Source organism: Gouania willdenowi, chromosome 10, assembly GCF_900634775.1.
Source record: "Gouania willdenowi chromosome 10, fGouWil2.1, whole genome shotgun sequence".
NCBI lineage: Eukaryota > Metazoa > Chordata > Actinopteri > Blenniiformes > Gobiesocidae > Gouania > Gouania willdenowi.
The window spans coordinates 28,045,796-28,067,642 of NC_041053.1; the positions used below are offsets into that span (position 1 = coordinate 28,045,796).

The 21,847-nt window shown below is 38.7% G+C and overlaps 1 protein-coding gene across 3 annotated transcripts in view; it reads right to left on the reverse strand.

The window, feature by feature from the left end:
* il1rapl2 (interleukin 1 receptor accessory protein-like 2) overlaps nucleotides 1–21,847 on the reverse strand; it is a 367,898-nt gene that overhangs the window by 25,568 nt on the left and 320,483 nt on the right. For all 3 annotated transcript variants that reach the window (XM_028459966.1, XM_028459965.1, XM_028459968.1), the window contains one exon: nucleotides 3,711–3,843. In XM_028459966.1, coding sequence (XP_028315767.1) covers nucleotides 3,711–3,843 — 133 coding nt within the window. The remainder of the gene's footprint in view (nucleotides 1–3,710; nucleotides 3,844–21,847) is intronic.

The following is a 21,847-nucleotide window of genomic DNA, read 5'->3' on the forward strand; positions in this document are numbered from 1 at the left end:
TTGCCCTTATACGAGAAGAGAACAAGCCCACAATCAGTTATCAGGTAGCCCACGAGACAGGATTGGGCAGAGTACAAACAGACACGAACATAGCCCAGCTCCCAGTGCTAGAGCTGGACAGCTGGAGGCGGCCTAAAGTAGGCAGATTAATGTGCATCACAGCCGGAGTGCGGCTGCTGGATAGTGATTGTTGGATTTGAACTGGTTGTGTGATTGGAGCAGAGGTGGCTGGAGGACCGGACTGAAAAATTGAGAACTCATCAGGCAAAGGTTAATTTAATACCACGGGGCATTATTAGTTTCTGTTTAAACACTCCCCAAACTGCTGCTCTCTTTATCTTTAACTTAGTTTGAAATAGAGTAAGACTGAATCATTTCAAAGCTCAGAAGTATGACCTCGTGCAGCCACAGAATACTTTCTGGAGGCAAAAAACCTGCACTCGGTGAGCATTTCTCGTAAACGCTAAAGTATCCTAAAGCAAAAAATCAAAGCTCTTATCGCATCAAGCTGCTGCAGCGTTACCTTTGACCCCTGCAGATGGAGTGGGGGGAATAGGCGAGATCATTTCATTTTCCTTAAGGGGAGGTACACGTTCATGCTATTATTGGTGGGTTAAGCTGATGACATGGAATTGCATGTTTCTGTTAAGAGAAGCGTATTCAGCAACTTGAAAACTGTTTATTAAGTACACAATTCCAACCCTATGACACATTTAAATGTTCGGTTTGTGCCTTCAGCGCCTGCTTGTTCAAACTAGCTTTTTTGCTCCCTATGCTGTTGCACATGTTAGAACCCGATATGTAACAATAACCCAAAATGTAACAAGACCCGAATAGTTATAAATGTAATGAAACCCAAAATGTTACAACTGGTCAATAATGCATAAAGATGCTGGGCCCAAAACGTCAAAACTTTCTTTTACTTTTTGTTGTTACATTATGGGGAAGGAAAAACATGTTTCCTCTAATAATGCAAAAAGGGCTTATTGCTTCAATGTAGAGAGTAGTATCATCATCATTATGATTATTATTATTATTATTATTATTATTTAGTATTTTAGAGAACCTTGACATGTTTAGTAACTTTTTTTTATTTCTATACCTTCATACATATATGTACATTCTATATATATATATGTGTGTGTATGATATATACATATATGCACAGTATACATACTCTATTTATAAAAATGTTTATATATATATATAAAAGGTAAAGAGTTTTTATGTTTTGGGCCTAGCATCTTACATCCTATATTATTGACCAGCTGTAGCATTTTGGGTTTTATTACATTTTTTTTTCGGCCTCGTTACATATTGGGCTCTAACACGCGTGTTTCTAAAAATCCAATGTGGTCGCGGTGCAGTCTGGTGGGATGAACCAACGGTGGACTACGCCCCTAAAGTGTAAGAGATTAGAAAATGGACTGTGTTCCAGGGAAGATGGTGTTTCATATTGCACGCTTTACTTTTACCTAAGTATCTTTTTTGGACTAGTTGAGTGCTCTGAAGGGATGTATTAAGAAAGTAAAGCTCGATATTATCAGTATTATGAACATGCAGTTTTATTCAATATATGTTTTTCCAAATAACATTTTTAGTCTGTAACTCAAATGAAAAATTAAGCACACATTTGAATTAGGGCTGGGCGGTATGACCAAAAATGTATATTACGGTATGTTTCTAAATTCTAACGGTTTCTTGGTATATGCCTTTTTTTAATGCATAATCAGGTGTTCACAACTATTTCTACTGGTTGAGAATCAGAAAGGTTTATTTTGTCGAGTACACTTTAAAAAAAAAAAAAAAAAAAAACAGCACATGGAATTTGACTTGGTAGTCGCTGCGTGGAACAAAAAAACAATAACACAAGCCAGCAGCAAAAATAATAATAGTGATAAATATAAGGATAAGGGATTAATAAAAGATGGAAGACAAAGAAAAATAAAGATAAAGATAAGAGAGAGGAATTACTGCAGTAGATTGACTTAGGATGGTCTATTTTACTGTCATGATGAGTGAATATTGTAGAATAATTCCACACTAATACAAGTTTGCAGCATCAGCCCAATGACTCTTTGCCACGCTAGCTTAGCTTTAGCATTAGCTTGATTTCTAGCTTTAAATGCTGCATACTGAGTGGTGTGGTGGTTTTTTTATGGTGAATAAGGTAGTGTTTTGTTTGCAGCTACATCATGACTTATTTCCGCATTAGAGGAATTACAAATTGCAATCCTTTGCTTTTTTTTGTGTATTACTGCCGACATGCTAAGCAAACCGTGCCTCTGTGTCCGTGAGTGTTGTTCTCCTGTAGCAGAGGCATGCGTACGCAGCCACACGCTCACATGCAGCTTCAGAGCTTCAAATTGTGTCTTTCTTATCCAGTTACACTAGAGGTGTCCCGATCCGATATTGATATTGGATATCGGTCCGATAGCAGCCAGAATACGAATATCGGATTTTATCGGACTGCATCTAAAATCACCGATATAAGCGCTCCGATAAAATTTTCCACTCCAGCACTTCTACCCATAGGTGACTGTGGTTAAAACTTCAACAAAGTAACCTACTGTTGCTGACTATTGTTCTGGGTGAGTAACAGAATCAGAATTCCTTTATTAATCCCAGTGGGAAATTGCTTAACGTCACTCGATCAAGCCTTTTCTAACATTCCACACTACAAAATAAGTAATAAAAGTAATGTATGATTTGTGCTGATATCGCATCGGATCAATATCGGTATCGGCCGATACGCAAGGCAGCAATATTGGTAACATATCGAAAGTGAAAAAGTTATATCGGGACATCCCTAATTTACCCCACAACTAAAACCAGAGCGCTACTGTTTACCTTCCTATTTAGAAGTGCAACGTTGAAAAAGGTCCGGTCTGAAGCGCGGCGCAGCGTAGCATTCCCAAAGTTGTGTAATCAAATGCTCCGGTACAGCGATATATTAAAAGTCCACATCATAATGAAAATATATACCGGTATTCGGTATGAGCCGGGTATACCGCCCAGCCCTAATTTGAATCTACATCAATGAGCACAAATTTGCTTTGGTTTGAGGCAGCTTTTTTTTTTTTTTTTTTACTATAACTACAAATTATTTTCTGGTTGAGTTTCAAGATTTAAACTTCATACAAATCAGACTTTGACAAAACAAAGTACAGCAAAACTGTTGAAACATTATGGATGATTAGAAATCCTACATTACCTGCACACATAAAAAAAGACATGTATTCTAATATTTCTATGGCAATCCAGCAGGTAACATTAATGATATCTGATGCCCCGCAGACAGTCAAGCTTTCCTCAATAGACCACAATGTAATTGGTCCCAGTAGGGGAGAAAATTAATTCAATTTAAATTTATTATTAGAATTCATAGTTTTTCAGGAGGGTGGAGATGAAACCTGACAAAGAACCCTCAATGAGTCATTAATCATGGAGGAGCAAATTAGATGGCGAAGGCGTAAGGACTGCAGCTGGAGTTGACTCTTTTATGAAATTAATTAACAATAGAAAGTGGCAAACTTGGGAGAGTGTAATGGCTACGGTCATGCCTTGTGTTGTAGCAGTTGTGCCTCGTGGGTGGAATCATAATTTCAGTACTTAGTGTTTATTTGACTTGGCTTCAATTTTAATTGTCAGTTATAGACTTTCATTTTTTTCCCGTGCTTGTGCGAGAGAGAGACTGATTCCTACTTTACCTGACTTCACTTTCTTTAATGTGTCCTGCCAGTTCCTCAACAAACTTTTCCCCTTTCATCCAGTAAATGATAGGCCTTCTGTTTTCTCCACTGTAGCCAAAAAAGGCCTTGCAGTCCAGGCTGAGAGGCATTCCTGCAACACACATACACACATGCAGTACAATGAGGCAGAAGACAAACAGAATTATCAGCTCTGTTTTGAGGCAGAATCTTCAAACTGAGTCATGGCCGCAGTCTGAACTGAGAGGAAAACAGAAGAAAGAAAAGCTGTGCAGTTTTACTCAAACTGAAAGGCAACAAATTGACATTCCAGGAGGAAGAGGAAGTCATTAAACACAACCTTTTTCTCTCACGGCTTACGTACGTGTGAGTGTGGCATTGAATCATACCATTACCACGAAGAAAAAAAAAAAAAAAAAAGATAGTGTCAAAGATAGAAAAGCACTTCCCAGCTTCAACTGACATTGTGAAATAATTTAACTCTTATTACACTAAGGGGCGGATTCACTAAGATCTGTAATATGGGGTGGTAAACCAGGTGCCTCCCTAAATCCTTTGGTGGCGCTGTTTCCTCACCTGCTGTGGGGAATTCACTAACATTGCAGCACAAATAGCTGCGCGTATATACGTGGTTGAGACCGTCCTATTTAAATGAACATTTTGCTCATTCATTATGGAGGCTAGTGCACAGAAGCACAAAATTACATTTGAAGAAGTTCAATTGGAGGTGGGTGGACTTCTCTGTCTGCTGCACAAGCCTTTAATAATGTAGAAAACAAAATAAACAAACGGTTTTTTTTTCAAAACCTAATTGTATTTTTTGTACAATTTTACGGTGCTAAAACAATCACCGCAAACAGTTCCAGGTTTGATGACGGTGCGGAGCAGACTGAGTCATGTGTGAGGTTGCTTAGAACAAATACTGACACATTGGAAGGTGAAAAAGGTGTAAAAGCAGGAGACAGATAGAAAAGACAAACGCTGATCATTCATGGACTTATTGAATAGTTTATTTAGCGTTCTGTTGGTCAGTTTCAAGCGTTTGAAATGCTAACTGACCTCTGTTTTGATAACTTTAGTAGCACGGGCTACTTAAACATATTGTACCTGAGACACTGCCTGTAACCAAGCTGCATAAAACTTGATCGCTGGACAAACAGAATGCACACATACATACACGCACGCACACACTTGGAACCAGTCGCCTCCTTTGATTACAGCTAACATTGTTGATGATGAAATATTAATAAGCGTTCTAACAAGTGCTAGCTCATTAGGTAGCCAATTAGTAGATAATCATGATATACGTATACTCAGTATTACAATAATGATAGCTCTATCAGCACACAAGCACAAACAATGACCTTTAACATGGACTGCAGGTTTGTTTGTGTAATGCAATTTGATTCAACTGAAATGAGTGAGAATAGGTTTCTGTGGGAGTTCTGATCTTGTTACAATACATAAACAATACTTATTAACCAAAGGTAATCATCCAGCTCAAAAAACAAAGGCAGTGGCTATCCGTACGATTGGCGTATCAATATACCGACATTCTATCCGTAAGCAGCGCCCCTCTTTGGCCAGTTTATGTCACGTGACTAAGACTAAACCTTACCACAACCTAACCGTAACTCTAACCCTAACCCTAAAATTGTTGTGATATTGGGTTATAACATAACCCTAAACCTTTTCCTAAACCTAACGCTAAGATGCTACATAAGTGTACTTCGTTAACCGTACCAATTGCACCGGGGGTTGTCCGTACAAATAGACACTTTCAAAAACAAAACATATGCAGTCTAAAGACAAGATATTTATCATGATTTCTATCGAGTTGAAATAAATGAACAGGGATTCCTTATGTAGTGTGTGTGTGTGTGCGTGTGTGTGCGTGTGTGTGTGTGTGTGTGTGTGTGTTTACAGTACACGCTATGCTGTAATTGATTAGCGTTCTGCAGGTGTGTTTATGCCATCAACATGTTTTTTGTGATTAAAATCATCAACTTTTGCTTGTGTGGCACAAAGAGAGTTGGGTTTGAGAGTGACCAAGCATGCACTAATGGGTTTTTCTTAGTGGCATTCTGAAATTCAAACAGCACAGTTGAATAACCATTCTTGTTTGTGGCTTTAACAGCAGGACGTCTGCAACAAGTGTTGAAAAAAGGTCACTGTTGTGTTGTTGTCATTAGTGATAAAGAGCGACTTCATAAAAATGATTGATGGAAATTTTCTCCAGCTGGCACTTTGTCATTTCACACTGTCGCTGAGTGTGATCACGCATAGACATCACCATTTTCCGCCGATACACAATTCAGGAAATGTCTAAACTCAAGAGGGATTGAAAACAGAGGTCATGTAAACTAAACCCAGGCTTATTTGTCCTCTGTAATTGTACTTCAGCTTCACATGGATGTCTGCTCCTCTACTGTTTGTGTAGTTGCTATGACAATTATAACTTATCAATACACGTAGAGAAGCAGTTGAAAGTGAACATCCACCAAGATTGTGGTTAGATTTTTATCAAGCATGAAGAACTGCTGGTTATTATTAGACTACACCTGTTTCCTTCTGCCTGTTTTGAGGGCATCTTTAGGGGGATTATTCTGTCATAAGCATCCATCACATTATGTAAAAAATAAAAATAATGAAATAACTAAAAGTTTTCAGCCAATGGAAACTATTCCCAATCACATACTTATCAACTCTCCAAACAAATTAAAAATACAAAACAAAAAAAAACCCTAAAGCAGAATAAAAGTTGACTTGATTTTTATCTACTAAAGAAGATGCTCAGGAGAAAATGAATTACCATTTTCTTTAAAGTAAATTATTTTTGCTGCCATATACAGTACAGGTAACTCCCAGTCAAAGACTACCAATAATGCTACTATACCTTTGGTCAGAGATGAGCAACTTCTATCATAGTGGAGGTCACAAAAATGTGATTGTCTGATCCAAGGGCCACATTATAAACATTCATGTTAACATTTAGAATAATGACCAATCTGAGCATTAGTATAGAAAAAAAACAAAGGGTTGTGCCTATTTTGTGTGGGTTTTCTTGGTGTTTTTTGAGTTTTTAGATATTTTATGTGTTTTTTAATTCATTTTGTAGATTTTCTCAACAATATGGCACATTTTTGTTGTCTTTCTGTGTTTTTCAAGTCATCATGTCGTGTGTCTTTGAATTCCTTTTGTCTATGTTGTTGTTTTTGTAGTCATTTTGTGTGTTCAAGCAGTTGTTTAGTGGATCTTTTTCTGTAATTATATATGTTTTATCACTCATTTTTTTGTATTGTTTTTTCTTTTTTTTTTTTTAAATCTTCTCCTGCTTTTCTTGACACTGTACATTTTGCTGTTCATTATGTTTGTGGAGTTTTATGTATTATGTTTTTCTTGATAGAACTTCCAACTTCATTAATTACAATATTGTTTTTGGGGGGTCGCACCCATTTAGACTGAGGGCCGCTTGTGGCCCCTGGGCCGCCAGTTGCCTATGCCTGCCTTATAACTTGCTACCTTGGGTTCTTGCTTTTACGTAGCTACTATACAGTGTTAATTCATTGCGCTTTTAACTCTGTAAATTGTCTTTGAGTGCACAGAAAGGCACTTTTAAATAATATGTATTATTATTGTTACTATCAGGCACATCATCCTTACTAAACTTAGAGCAGATTTGTTTTGCGTCTCTGTTAGTTAAGAATTGTAAGCAGCAAAAACTCTTAAAATTGTATTTAAATGTAATTGCTTAAGGCAACATTGATACTGAACATAATAAAATATTCACTAACAAGCCTCTACTAATGTGTAGTTGTTGGTTGAGCTGAGTCCTTTAGCAGTTTATCAACCCTAATGTTAGGGACATTATATAGTGTAATGGTACAATGTCCTGTGAGAGGTGGTAGGTAGTGAGTAAAATGGCTTATTAGTAAAAAAGAAAGCACGTTTTCATTATTGATCATGTATTCAGTCGCTATTTTAGAGCACATTATTATTCCAAGGCTTGTAAGTGGAAGCCAATTGGCAAAGCTGTTTGGTAGAAGTAAAGTCTGTGTATTTGTTACTTTTAGTCGTAAAAGTTGGATAAAAAAAAGAAATAGGAATCTAAGTTTCTTGTAAATTTTGCCTTTTGTTGGTATTTACTACTGTTTTCGGTACTTAGAATCAGCAAGCCAAATAAGTACAAAATCTTTAAATATACAGTAAAATCATTGTTTCTATCCCACAAATTAGTAGCCTGCAAAGTTCTGTGTTGGTATTATTATTATAACTCATCAGTTAGAACTCCTTCATCAGAATGATAAGTTACAATGGAAAATTAACATTAAATCTTTGGGGCTTTTGCAATATCTACTGTTATGGCAATTTTTATATTCATCATAATATCGTCAAATGTGTGTTCATGTGTACAATTTGTCATGTTTTAATACATGATGACTCCATTACTCTTTGCACTTTTGAACAGCTGAATCATGTTAGATTAAACAGTACAGATCGTATTGTACTCAGTGCAACACAGAGTCTCTGTTGAAGGCCAAAACTCAAACTCACGTGCAGATAGGCACGCACACACACACTATCAAGGATAGATAAGAGTGGCGCCCAATCTTCCTCATAATATACACGTCTTCATCATCCTCAAATGTTTCCACTGTTGGGCATCTGACTCCCTCCTTCTCCTCACCTCAGGGTGGAACTTTTTCTGTTGTCTGTATAAAAGCTTAAGCTGTGAAACTGTTAGTTAGAGTGGGTCTTGCCTTTTTGCTCTGCCACGAGCCTTTTGCCTTTAATTCTTTCAGGATGGAAGCTTCTTTTTTACTCCTTTTTTCTTTAATTTTATAATAAATCTTTTTTATAAAATCATCAATGCCTCGCCTGGACTCCATCATTCAACCAGAGCAATAAATCATGTCTCCAAATCAGAATCAGAATCAGAATCAGAATCATCTTTATTCGCCAAGTGTATGTTGTACACACGAGGAATTTGACTCGGTCAACTGTGCTCTCTCCAATAGTGAAAACAATGAGGTCAACCGCAAATTTGCCGTGACACTACCTACCTGAATACCTATTTCTTAGGTCAAACTGTGAGTTTTTATATTTAATAGTTGATACCTATCCATGTCATTTTTGTCATTGTACCAAAAATGTTTTAAACTTTACTTGTACTTTTAACCTTCATACCAAGCTATGTGAAAGTTATCAGTTCTGATTAACATCACCATAAATCTCAATTTTTGCAGGAGGAACTGGTTCATGATGATGTAATTGAATAGTAGGATGAAGAGAAAAGGGGAAGGCGGAAAAATCCAACGAAAGGAGTTGGTGTGACTCTTTTAGCTACTGTCACATCATTAGTCTGTTTCACTTGTCACACCAAGTTTGCGGATTTTTTTTTTTACTTCTCATTACGGAAATAGAAGCTCTTTCTCCGCTCTGTGTCTGCCTGCCTTCTTGTGTCTGTGTCAGGACTGGGTGACTCCGCAGTGCTTTTTTTTTTTTTTTTTTTTTTGACATCTTCTACACGATACTTTCCCCTGTACAGTTACTACTCAGACACTTGTTTCACTGCACAATCCAAGAGGTGTTTTATGCTTGTGGGCAATAACAGATGTAACCCAGGCTCTTCTTTAACAGCAAAAGGTTTTTTTTTACAAAGGTAAAGAGAGGGAAGATGAATCCGACTATATTTGACATGAGCAGAAACGGTGCCTGTTAGCAACCCCAAACCTAATTGCTGAGTTGGGGTCATTTACGTTTTAAATTACAATTATATCTTCAATTAACAATGTTCAATAACAACTCAATTCAGATTAAGTTGGCAGGCATTTTTTCTAATTATAATTAAAATTAATCTAGTATATACAGTTCAAATTCAATTAATCACAATTACTGAGCCTTTAATAAAAAAAAAAAATCTATTAGACGTAACCTTCCTCTTGTGTTAGCTTTCTGTTAGCATCTCTTATGATAACAGGTCAGTTTTGACCCATGTCTTAAATAAGCTATAAAATACACTAAAACGTATTATCTATCATTTAATTTTCTTTTTATCTCTTGGTTACCTTGTCAGGCTTCCTTATCCATGAAATCATTGGTATTAATATTTTTGGTGTGGGCCTCTCTACCTTTTTTCTGTATAGCCCTATATTTATGTATATTTTTAAATGGTAAAATGATCCTGAAGAGAACTGACAGGTAAACTTGTGATAACAGATATTTTAAATATTTTAACTGTGTAAGCCATAGAACTGTAACGTGATTCACCTAAATGATAATTTTGACATAAGTGTTATGCCAATTATAATTGCAACGTCATCTATCTGAACTAAATTACAATTCAATTATGATTACAACAGCAACAGATTTGTCTCAATTACGATTACGATTATAATTATGTCATAATTGTAATTAATTACCAATTACGTGATTACAATTGTAATTGACTTCATCCCTGGTCATGTGACATATTTCCCATTATGAATGACCAAGCCCCTTTATAAAACCTTGACCAAATACATTACTAGGATTCAGTTTAAAGAAAGCTCAGTGACCTGCTATATTTCAGAGGTGTAAGGTAGTTTAAAAAATAAAGACTGAAGAAAAAATCCAAATCCAAATGGAAAATGTATATTTAGGCAGAATATGTGATTGTGTATGCAGACCGTAGTTGACCTGTAACTTCGGGATAAGGGAGTAGGGGGTATTCCCTGGCCTTGCCGCAGTCGTCGGCCCCCTTCGCTGAGGGTCGGCGCGGCGACAAAGGGGGCCAACAACGGCGGAAAGGCCAGGGAGTAGTGGGGGAGCACCACTGACGCGGCAAGGAAGGCAGAGCGGCGGGGAGAAGAAAGCGGGGGTGGCGGCTGCTCCTCCAGCCCATAGAGTGTAGCCGTGGCATAACCCCAGCCCTGAGAGCCAATCCTTATTCCGAAGTTACGGATCTGACTTGCCAACTTCCCTTACTAAAGAATCCGCGTTTAACTGAACTATCGCGGAGATTAGTGCACCATTAACCCGACACGAAACCACCATATTGTTCTCTTTTGTATGTTGTGACATCATGTGGGAACTATATTTATATATCAGAGCCTGTGGTCACTTGACTGTCGTAAAGTGAAACGTTCTGCAGGCATTCTCCAGGTCATATGACCCTGTGAAAGACGGTCCATCTCCTCCAAACTTACATAGTCGGTATTTCAAGAGGGAAGCCCCGCTCGGAGCATTGATACTGTCAAGCGCTGTATATTGGCCTGAGGAATCATTTAAAATAACTCATATGGGTCAATTCTTTAGGTCACAAAGTCCACAGCGTGCCATTTAAAAGATTTGCAACTGGGCTTAATATTTTTTCCAGTGCGATTGGGTTGTCTCCTGAGTAAGCATAATGTCTACACAACAACATGTAAAACCACCGTTATATCACATGCCTGTATGCAAACATCATCTGTAATTAGCATTTAACCTGTGTGTGTAAGATGAGCTGAAGGAAATGGATTATTCCCATACATTAAATCACAGGCGGGGGAATCAGCATGTCAAGGAACACCTGATCTTCCCCTGCAGGCAAAGGCTGCAGAGATCGACTCCTGGGCCACAAAAAACTTACTGCACAAAAATCAGACGAGACATGCATTATGGTCTCTGCCTTTATGCAAATAAAATGACTCTAAGCGGTATTAAATGCTTAAACCTTGACAGGATTTACAGCCATCCTTTTAACAACTGAGGCTTTGACGTGCGTGGTCTTTTACACTAGTTATTGTTTAAACGACATATTCCTCTCTGAAGTTTAAGAAAAATGATTAAGTCTAAGAAACAATTCCTTTGTAAAACTATTAAACATAAAATACCATAAAATATTATTCCTCACTCTAGCACCATCTTTGGTCATTCATTGTTTTCTCCCTAATTACTGGAATAAGTAACCTGGCAGGAGCCAGATAGATGTGAAGCCCCTCCCTCTAACTCGAGTTCTCCACATCGATCTGGGTCTGTGTCTGGCGAATCCTTTCGGAACCAGGGAGGGACATGAACAGAATGCTTGAAGCTGATTGGGTGAAAAGCCTGTCCAGTCCACCATGATTTGTTTTAGCCATTCACGGTAACAAATGATGTCGTCGTCATGGGCATGCGCCGCAGAGATGCAGCTACAACAACAAGGCTCTGCATTGTCCAAAAATGCACAAAACGCCTCTCGCTGTTGATCTTTCAAAGAGGAAATGCTGGATTCTTCTAAAACCGAGTTTATAGCAGCTTCCACACGTTCATCCTCCTGCATCGACATCTTTGAATTTTGATTCAGAGCAGTAGACCAGCTAGTTCCTCTCCCCGCAACTGAGCATGCGACAGTTTTGCTTCGGCCTTCGTCACACCCAGATATCACGCCCTAAACAACAAGACTGCCTCATGATTGGTTCGAATCGGTTCGGCTCGGGTTCAAAAGGCAAAGGTGGGAGCAGCATAAGATGGATTCTGATGTTTATGAACACCAGGAGAATCCATCTTGCAGGCGAGGCAATGGAATTAGTCGGAAAACCCACAAAAGCTTGTGCTTTGTTCCCAGTATCCACAATCAACATGAATCTCTAGATCAGGGGTGTCAAACTCATTTTAGTCGAGGAGCCAAATACGAAGCAGTTTGATCTCAAGTTTTTCACAGATTTTATGTATGTGGGAAAACAAATAATTTCAACATCATTGTGCCCTAGTTTGCACTTCTACATATACTACATAAAATACAAAAATGTGTAAGAAACCAACAATGTCCATCAGTTTCAACAGGATCTTTACTTTAATTTTCCTAGATTTTGTGACAAATTTCTATTTAATTAAGGGAAATATTATGTAATAATTTGAGTAAAATTTGAGGATTTTGTAAGAATTTTTAGTTTTTTCAACTTTTAAACACAAAATGACTGCAATCATGCAATATAAACACTGGGAAAACTGTGATTTCCTGCAAATATGGTTAAGACACGTTTTCTGTGTCATTTTTAACTTTCTCCTGCAGGCCGAATTAGATGCTCCAAAGGGCCGGATTTGGCCCTCGGGCCATGAGTTTGACACGTGCTCTAGAGAAAGAAATATCAATGAGACTACCAGTATAAATAAAGCGTATGAATGAATAATACCATTCAAAAAGTGTGCCTGCTGTTGAATTGTTTGCATATGTAGTACATTTTTAACTGTCCCATCAAAATATTGACTTCATTTGATTTTCAGGATTTTGTTTATTTATTTTGTACCTCTATTTCGCGCTTTTCGTTAATTGCATGATGAACATATATTTGTTTGATTTGTGAGAAAATAACGTAAAAAAAAAAAATCCAAACTGGTCCTTACACAGTTAACTATATTCAAGGATTCTATGTTATGAAAGCAGCACTAGAATTATGACCTACTTAGTGCTTGACACACCATGTATTCTATTTTAGAAGGTAGCCAGCTGAATTCATCCCTTTGCCCCTCTACCTCAATTTGACAGCCAGCCATAGTCAGACAAAGCTTGCATGAGCACATTGTTTAATTCTGGCATCTGCATGCCTCAGTGACACTGACATAACCAGCATACTGATCCTTTCCACTCAGAATGCTGCCTGTGTGCTGCAGAGTTAAAAACGTGAACACGGGGGAAACACATTGGTCGTCCTAATGAGTGCTGACAGCTCATCTACAGTCTCTGTGCACTCATGCTTTATTACGGGGACACTCATTGTCAAACGTCACTAAAAACTATTGTCACATATCAGTGGTTCGATTGCAAGAGGTCTGGACCTCCAGGGGCTCAATAGATCAGGTATGAGGCTGTTAGTGAAACCACCGTTGTCACAATTTGAAATTAAATGTATTTCTTGAATGAAGGTAATTAGGAGACTGTGAAAGGAAGGGTTACCGAATAAATTGTATTTCTTCTCTCAAGGAAATTAAAGGTAGGGTAGGTGATTTTCTCCAGATACACTTTTTAAGTGTTTGGTAGAAATTTTCTTTAAGTCCTGACAGAAATTAAGATCTAATGTGCTCTGAAAAAGGAACAAAGAAAATCCATCATCTGTAGCAGCTGTAAACCTGTAAAAACTTTGACCAATGAAAAAAAAAACAGTTATTTTTTTTCTTTAACCAATCAGGTCTCCCTGTCTCCCTGTTCGTTCTCGTCCCCTCGAGTGCATGAGCCCACACTCAAAGCGCGTCACCGTTGACAGAGTTAAAACAAGGTTTTTGGCCACGTCCTTTAACATATATAATGATAAAGTTGATTGTTTATCTACTGCTGAATGAGACGTGAGACGACAAAGTTTCTACACAATACAGGCGATGAGCTTCTTTCCGCTTCCGGAGCAGCGGTGCTCGTGCATGTGAGTGAAGGACGTGGTTTGAGAGTGAGCGCAGAGTGGAGGGGAGGGGAGGGGAGGGGGTAAAGGCGGAGCCTTTGGAGGAAGCTATATTTAAAATCATGCTTTCATGAGAATCACCTACCCTGCCTTCAAATCTGAATATAATTAATCAAATTTCAGCCTCGAGGTGGCACAACTTTACAGAAGAAATTCAGAGTCATACCATGTGGATTCCACATGTTCGACATGGGAAGGAAGATTCTCCACATTCATAACGTAGACCAGGGGTTCTCAACTGGTCTCACTCTGGGACCCACATTTTGTCGCGTTCATTAAATTGTGACCCACTTTTTTTTAGAATTCAACCAACCAAATTTAGTTTTTCATAAATAGCTGTTGAAAACACACATATAATATTTTTTTAAAAACATAAATCTATGTGTTTTTCTGTGCAACATGCATTCCATGTCAAAAGAAAAGTTTCTTTCAAAATAAAACAACATGAGAGACATTAAGTATTCATTTATTTTTGACCAGCTGTCCATGACAAACCCAGTACGGGTCCGCGACCCACTTTTGGGCCCTGACCTACCAGATGAAAATTATTGACGTAGACTGAAGGCCACTGAGACTAGCTGGTTCTACAGCTACAGAGTAATAGTGCAATGCCCGCTGAAACAAACTGAATAGATACCGAAGCAAATTTACTCAATTACTGTACTTAGGTATGGAAGTATTTTTTGTGTGTCTGCACTTTGCTTGAGTATTATTATTGGTTGCTCCACTTCATTTGAAAGACAAATATTATACTTTTTACTCCACTACATTTATTAATACTCTCGTGACTCACTACTTTTTCTCTCCTGTAAGCTCAGTTTTTTCCATTGCTTCAGTGCCTCAAGATTTTATTTGCATGCACAAATATTTAATTAACTGCCAATGTGCCGGTCTAATATGCATGCTTGATATGTTGCAAGAAATTAGCAATTAGTAAGTGTTGACCGACATGATCATGTGTTATCTCATTCAAGTTATTTTTAGTAGCGCTACAAATACGTCAACTAAAAAAAAAACATTGAGAAGGTGTTCGTTTTGGCTTCAGAAAGGACTTTAATCCAGGTGAGATGAGACAAAATGGCTCCTTTGAGAATAAAGGTTGCAGACCACTCATTGGCCTGATATTGGTCTATGACAGTGACATGGGTCTTAAGCAGTATTACCTCATATGTTGCCCGATATGCATTTTTTTAACAGAACATATAATGTTAGCTTTTTGTGTGTTTGATCCATTTTCTTATTTAGTTTTGGTATATACATATATTTTGCTCTATTTTTTTTACCAGACTGATGCTGGATTTTTTTGGGCGGATGTTGATAAAAGGGAGTTAAAATATTTAGATACTGATACATCAGTCGATAATCTTTTTAAAGATATACTTTGCAGAATTTATAAAGTATGCATAAATAGATTTTTTTGCAATGACCATTCAAAATTGGTTTACAACTAAATAAATATATCAATACATCTGCAAAGTTTAACCAAATTTACCACTCTTTTATATTATGCTTAACAATCAAAGATTAGCTCAAATTATTGATATTTTATGCAGGTGAATTAAATCGAATGCCTGCTATTGACAACGCAATAAAACATCTATCGAGTAATTAATACTCTGAGTAGTTTTTGAGAAGCATACGTTGTACTTTGACTTAAAGGTGCAGTCTGCAACTCTTATAAAACTGACTTTTCTGTCATATTTGCTAAAGCTGTCACTATGTAAGGACAGCTTTACATGAAACTAGTAGTTTGCGTACAAAAATCAGGCTCATTGAGCCCCCCTACTGCTCCTGCTGCCTTTGGCAGATTGCCAGAATGCACTGCGACCGAGCAAAAATAAACCAATCAGAGCCAGGTTTGTGTTTGATGGACTGTCTGACAGCTGTTGCTCACAGTCTCCGCCCCTTTCCCGGAGCTAGTGTATGGTCGGAGGAGTAGAAGATGGAATTGGTGACTATGCCCTTTAGTAAGGGGGCACAGTGTGGGATTAGGAAAAAACCTCCTCAGCACATAGAAGCACCAAAAAACACAATGACAACAGAATTCAAAGACACGGCACATAGTAAATTTGGGCGAGGGGGACAGCTTCTGTGAATATCTTTGGGGGTTTGAAAAGGTTTTTATTAAACGCAAACCTAAATGTTATAATATTTCTCTAAAGACCACAGTGTTATTCAGTTGTACTACTGTACTTTTTAAACATGCAACAGTTTGCAGTCTTTTCTTATTTGCAAATATGATGATGAAAATTATGTTGGAGATTTTTATTTACTTTTGTTTTTTATGCAAAAACTTCAGTACTTTCTCTTTAGTAATACTTTGACTGAGCTACTTTTACTTATATTGGAGTAGTTTTTAGCAAAGAGCATCTAAACGTTCCCTCAAGTAATGCAGAAGCTTTAAAAGATGCACCCTTTAGTCACAACGACATACAAAGATCACAGCTTGACCCGGAAGTGAGTGAATCGCAGAAGTTTGCGTGTTTACAACTTGAAATGTTCATAAACCATTGATTTGAACCAGTGTCAGTGTGGTCCTGGTAAATGCCTGTTCTAAAGCTGTCGTTTGACTGAATAAAAGGTGAACCTTGCTTTTAAAACATCAATAGTCCCAGCAGCCCTGGAGCTGATGGAACGGGAGGAGCTCAGGGTCAGTGACAGGTCCATGGCACAGTAACAGATTGTTTAGTGAACTAGCTGTGAACACTGCCATGGGTGTGTAGAAGCATAAACGTTTCCTGAGTCACATACGTTAATAAAAGTGCCTCGACTAAATGAGATTGATAGGTGCAAGTGCATGACAGTAGTCCCAATATATAAAGCTAATAGTTTATTTTGTAGCATAGAGAGACTTAGTGACAACATTTAATTTTCAATTTGATAAAGATATGCATTAACAGATTATTTACAGAATATTTGCACTTACTTAAAAAAAAATCATATAAATCAAAGCATATCTGATCACACTTTACTTAAAGTTTTATATATAAGGCTGACAATACACTGTCATTATCTGTCATTAGCATGAATAAGGTGTCATGAATATCTGTCAATCATACCTTTGGAGCTATATTGATAATTGCTAATGACAGGTCATGTCATAATAATGACAACGTAATGTCAGCCTTTATGTATAAAACTTTAAGTAAAGTGTTACCAGATAAGCTTTGATTTATAGGACATGGGTTGGGAACCGGGTCGCCCATTCAAGTCCCGGTGCGGACCAAAAAACGAAGTTGTTCGGGTAGCTGGAGAGGTCCCAGGGCATGTCTTGAGCACTGCTGAGGTGCCCTTGAGCAAGGCACCAAACCACAACACTGCTCTGGTGTGCTCCCTTCATTGTAAAAGCAGCCGCACTCTGACATCTCTCCATTAATGCATAGCCACAGGTCCTGTTTGTGCATGTGTGTGATTCGGGCCTATGTGTGTGAGAAGCATGTCCCTTTTGGAATGTAATTTCCCTTCAGGAATTAATAAAGTATTTCAAATTCAAAAGTCGGTACAAATATTCTGCTAAGGAGTACTGTCACTGTGGGGGATATATCAAAAGCCCAAATTGTATCACTTAGCAACACAGAGTGCACTAATACCCATGAAAGTGTTGCTGGCACAATAAACAGAGTTTGGAAATTGCTTTTCTGCTCCTTGCACAGATTCTCTAAATTTAGGAAGGATTGGGAATGAACGTGAATAATTTCTTCCAGGCAGGATGTCCGTGAGCAGAACAAATGAAGGCATGAACAGCCTCCCAGGTTACAGCTGAGCTGCCCGCTTACTGACACGTGGCCGAGGCGCGTGTGTGAGACTGTAAGCAGGCATGGCGTATAGCGAAGTGTTTAGCCCTGGTATTATGTGTGTGGGTGCGCGCGTGTACGTGTGTGAGGCACCATCTGTGTTGCCATGTGCAGCTGCGTTCCCTCGGAGCCCAACACCTAAAACTCAGCTGTTACCTTGAGAACTCCTAGTACCTACCCTCACGCACGCACACACACACACACACACACACACACACACACACACACACACACACACACACACACACACACACACACACACACACACACACGCGAAATTCAAAAATACTTTTTTCATTAACTTTTTAAAGAAATGCTAATTCTAATTTGGATGCTAATGTTTTGGGATGATATGAGACTGCTAAATAAACCTGAGGACACCTTCAGTATAATTTGATGTTGTAAACTTTCTCAAAAGACTGAGCATCAATTGTGAGAAATGAGATGGAGATTCACTCCTGGAAATGCTAAGGCCCCAATTTCCTGCGGCAGAGGAAATTAAGCTGCCACAAAGTTGGCGGAAATCACATTTGATCATTCTGAAAAAGTAAATATTTTTCTCTGCTCATATCTGACTTTATCTCCATGTCTCGCCTTCACCCCGCGTTGGCACACATCCTGTCACGCCACCTGAGGCGATTCCCGCAGAATTAATAACTCTCGGCGGGATGTAATAAAGAGAAATCCAGCCTCTGTCGTTGTTCTTATATGTTCATTTTCTGACAGCTCTAATTAACCAACTCCTTTATGAGCCTCCAGCTGACATTTGATTGGCTGGGGGGCTGGCCTCGTTAGGAAAAGTGTTGAATGTTATTTTGTGTGCTCTTACACCTTACTATTGTTTGTGGCCGTGGTTGATGAGTATCAGCTGTTGTAATCAGTTGCTGGGTGTGGTAATCAATAAATGACTGCCTGCCACTTCTCTCTGTGTGTGTTGGTGCATGGCAGTCAAACCAAAGACTAGCTGTGTGATTCCTTTCCTCTGTCATGTTCCTCTGCCGGCGCTCCTATCTTTAAGATGGCAACTTCAACAGGTTATGGGCCCAGGAAAGATGTTGGAGGTCGATGGAGTCGTTTGTGTTTCGACGGAGATGAGAAAAATTATGAACTTTGGGAAACTAAGTTTCTGGCACACCTGCGTCTACTTAGTCTAAAGAGCACCATCATCAATGAAGCACCCAGTGATGATGAGGAAGGTGCAGAGGCCGACGCTGAGAAAAATGAAGACGCTTATGCAGAGCTGATTCAAGTATTGGATGATAAAAGCCTGTCACTTGTAATGAGGGACGCAACAGATGATGGCAGAAAGGCGCTAAAGATTCTAAGGGAACACTATGCTGGTAAGGGGAAACCCCGAGTGATCAGCTTATACACTGAGTTAACATCCCTTCAGAAAGCTGTTAATGAGAGCGTCACGGACTACGTCATCCGGGCAGAGAAAGCGATTACGTCACTGAGACATGCAGGAGAGACTTTTAGTGATGACTTGTTGATCGCTATGATTTTGAAAGGTCTGCCGGAACAATTTAAGCCCTTCTCTATCCACATAACCCAGAGTGATGAGAAGTTGACTTTCGTTGAGTTTAAGGCCAAACTCCGCAGCTATGAGAGCACTGAAAGGTTCAATGCTGTTGATTCAGACAGTGACAGCGTGATGAAAGCCAGAGGAAAAGAAAGCTGGAGCATGAAACTGACCTGTTATACCTGCGGCCAGAGGGGGCATAAAGCTGCAGAGTGTACTGCTACAACTGGAGAGCGCAGGGAACAGAGACAGTGGTGCCGTCTCTGCAAGAGCTCCACACACAAGGATGTCAACTGCAGGCGGAGAAAGCGCGACAAGGTGCAGCGGGCGGTGGATGAAGAGGACCACACGTTCGTCTTCAAAATCGGTCACGTAAATGAAGTCCAGGTTGGAAGAGTGAATGAGAAAGGCCTCATGGTGGACACCGGAGCAACCTCACACATCATCAGGAACATCACTCAATTCAAAGACTTTGATGAAAGTTTTGAACCACACAAGCATGTTCTGGAGCTGGCTGATGGAGAGAGGACCAGCGGCATCGCGCTGAAGAAAGGTACGGCCAGAGTTCGCCTGAGAGACAATAAAGGTCGTGTGATGGACGCTATGCTGAGTGGGGCGCTGTACGTCCCATCCTTTCCACAGGACATCTTCTCAGTGAAGGCGGCGACTTCCCATGGAGCAACTGTAGTCTTCAAAGAAGGTCAGAACAGACTGATTCATAAAGATGGTGTGACATTTGAAATTCAGGTGCTGGATAGACTGTTTTATTTATGTACAGTGACAGAGGATGCCGATGAATGTAATGGATGCTATGACGTTCAAACATGGCACGAAATCCTAGGACATTGTAACTATGAGGATGTCTTAAAGTTGGAAGCGGTCACAGTAGGGATGAAAATCAAAAGTAAAACTGTAACACCTAACCTATGTGAAGTGTGCACCCAGGGTAAATTTGTTCAAAGCAGGAATAGAGAGGCAGGAGAAAAATCTAAGTTTTCCCTTGATCTGGTACACACAGATTTATGTGGACCAATTGAGCCAATAGCAAAAGACGGTTTCAAGTATATATTGGCATTTACTGATGACTATTCAGGTGCAATATTTACATACTTCTTAAAAGCTAAGAGTGACACAGTCAGAGGTACAGAGAAGTTTATTGCTGATGTGGCACCGTATGGTAAAATAAAATGTATTCGTTCTGATAATGGGACAGAGTTTACATCCAGAGAATACCAATCACTGCTTAGTAAAAATACTATAAGACATGAAACTTCTTCTCCCTATTCACCACATCAGAATGGCACAGCAGAGAGAAGCTGGAGAACTTTGATTGAAATGGCAAGATGTATGATAATTGAGAGTTGCCTACCAAAAATGTTGTGGACCTATGCGTCTGTTATAACACCTGTTGCGAATTATAGCTGCTGCCTGAACTGCATAGGTCCACAACATTGGGTAGCAGCAAAGCATGTGTTGCGATACTTAAAAGGCACTGTGAACCACGAATTGTGTTACAAGAAAAATAATGCAAATCTTAAACTTGTTGCATTTAGTGATGCTGACTGGGCAGCAGATCAAAATAACAGGCGAAGTACAACTGGCTACTGTTTCAGTTTGTCGGAAGAAGGTCCTGTTATTTCTTGGAAATCTAAAAAGCAACCCACAGTTGCGCTATCAACATGTGAAGCAGAATACATGGCTTTAGCAGCCACCACTCAGGAAAGCCTGTATCTTATTCAGCTTCTAAATGAAATGGACTATGGGGGTGAGTACACCCCAGTCAAGATTTATGAGGATAATCAAGGGGCAATTGCTTTGTCAAAGAACCCTGTTTGTCGTCAGAGATGTAAACACGTTGACATTAAGTACCATTTTGTTCGATCTACCCTTAATGATGGGAAGATAGTTATTGAATACTGTCCAACAGCAGACATGGTTGCAGATATTTTGACCAAACCTGTAGCTAAAGCAAAGATTGATAAATTTGTGAAATTTCTTTTTGGTATTAAAGACTAAAAAAAAAAAAAAAAAAAAAAAAAAAAAAAAAAAAAAAAAAAAAAAAAAAAAAAAAAAAAAAAAAAAAAAAAAAAAAAAAAAAAAAAAAAAAAAAAAATTAACAAATGAAATTAGATGGGAGATTACAGCAGATATGTTTGACGAGGTTAATGAAATGACCAGTCAGGTGCACAGTGTATTACATGCCACATCCCCATCATTTTTAGAGCTAAGATCTTCTTTCACAATGAAGTTATTCTCAGACGACAGTCACTTAACTCTCAAACACACTCACACTAACTTTTCTGGAGCCTAATTTAGAACAAACGGACCTACTAAACATGCTGACGTTTACATGTGCCAAAGGTTTTGGTCAAGGTAAAATAGGCATTCGAGGTGGTTATTGGTCAATGATGGGATTAATCCAGCTATGAT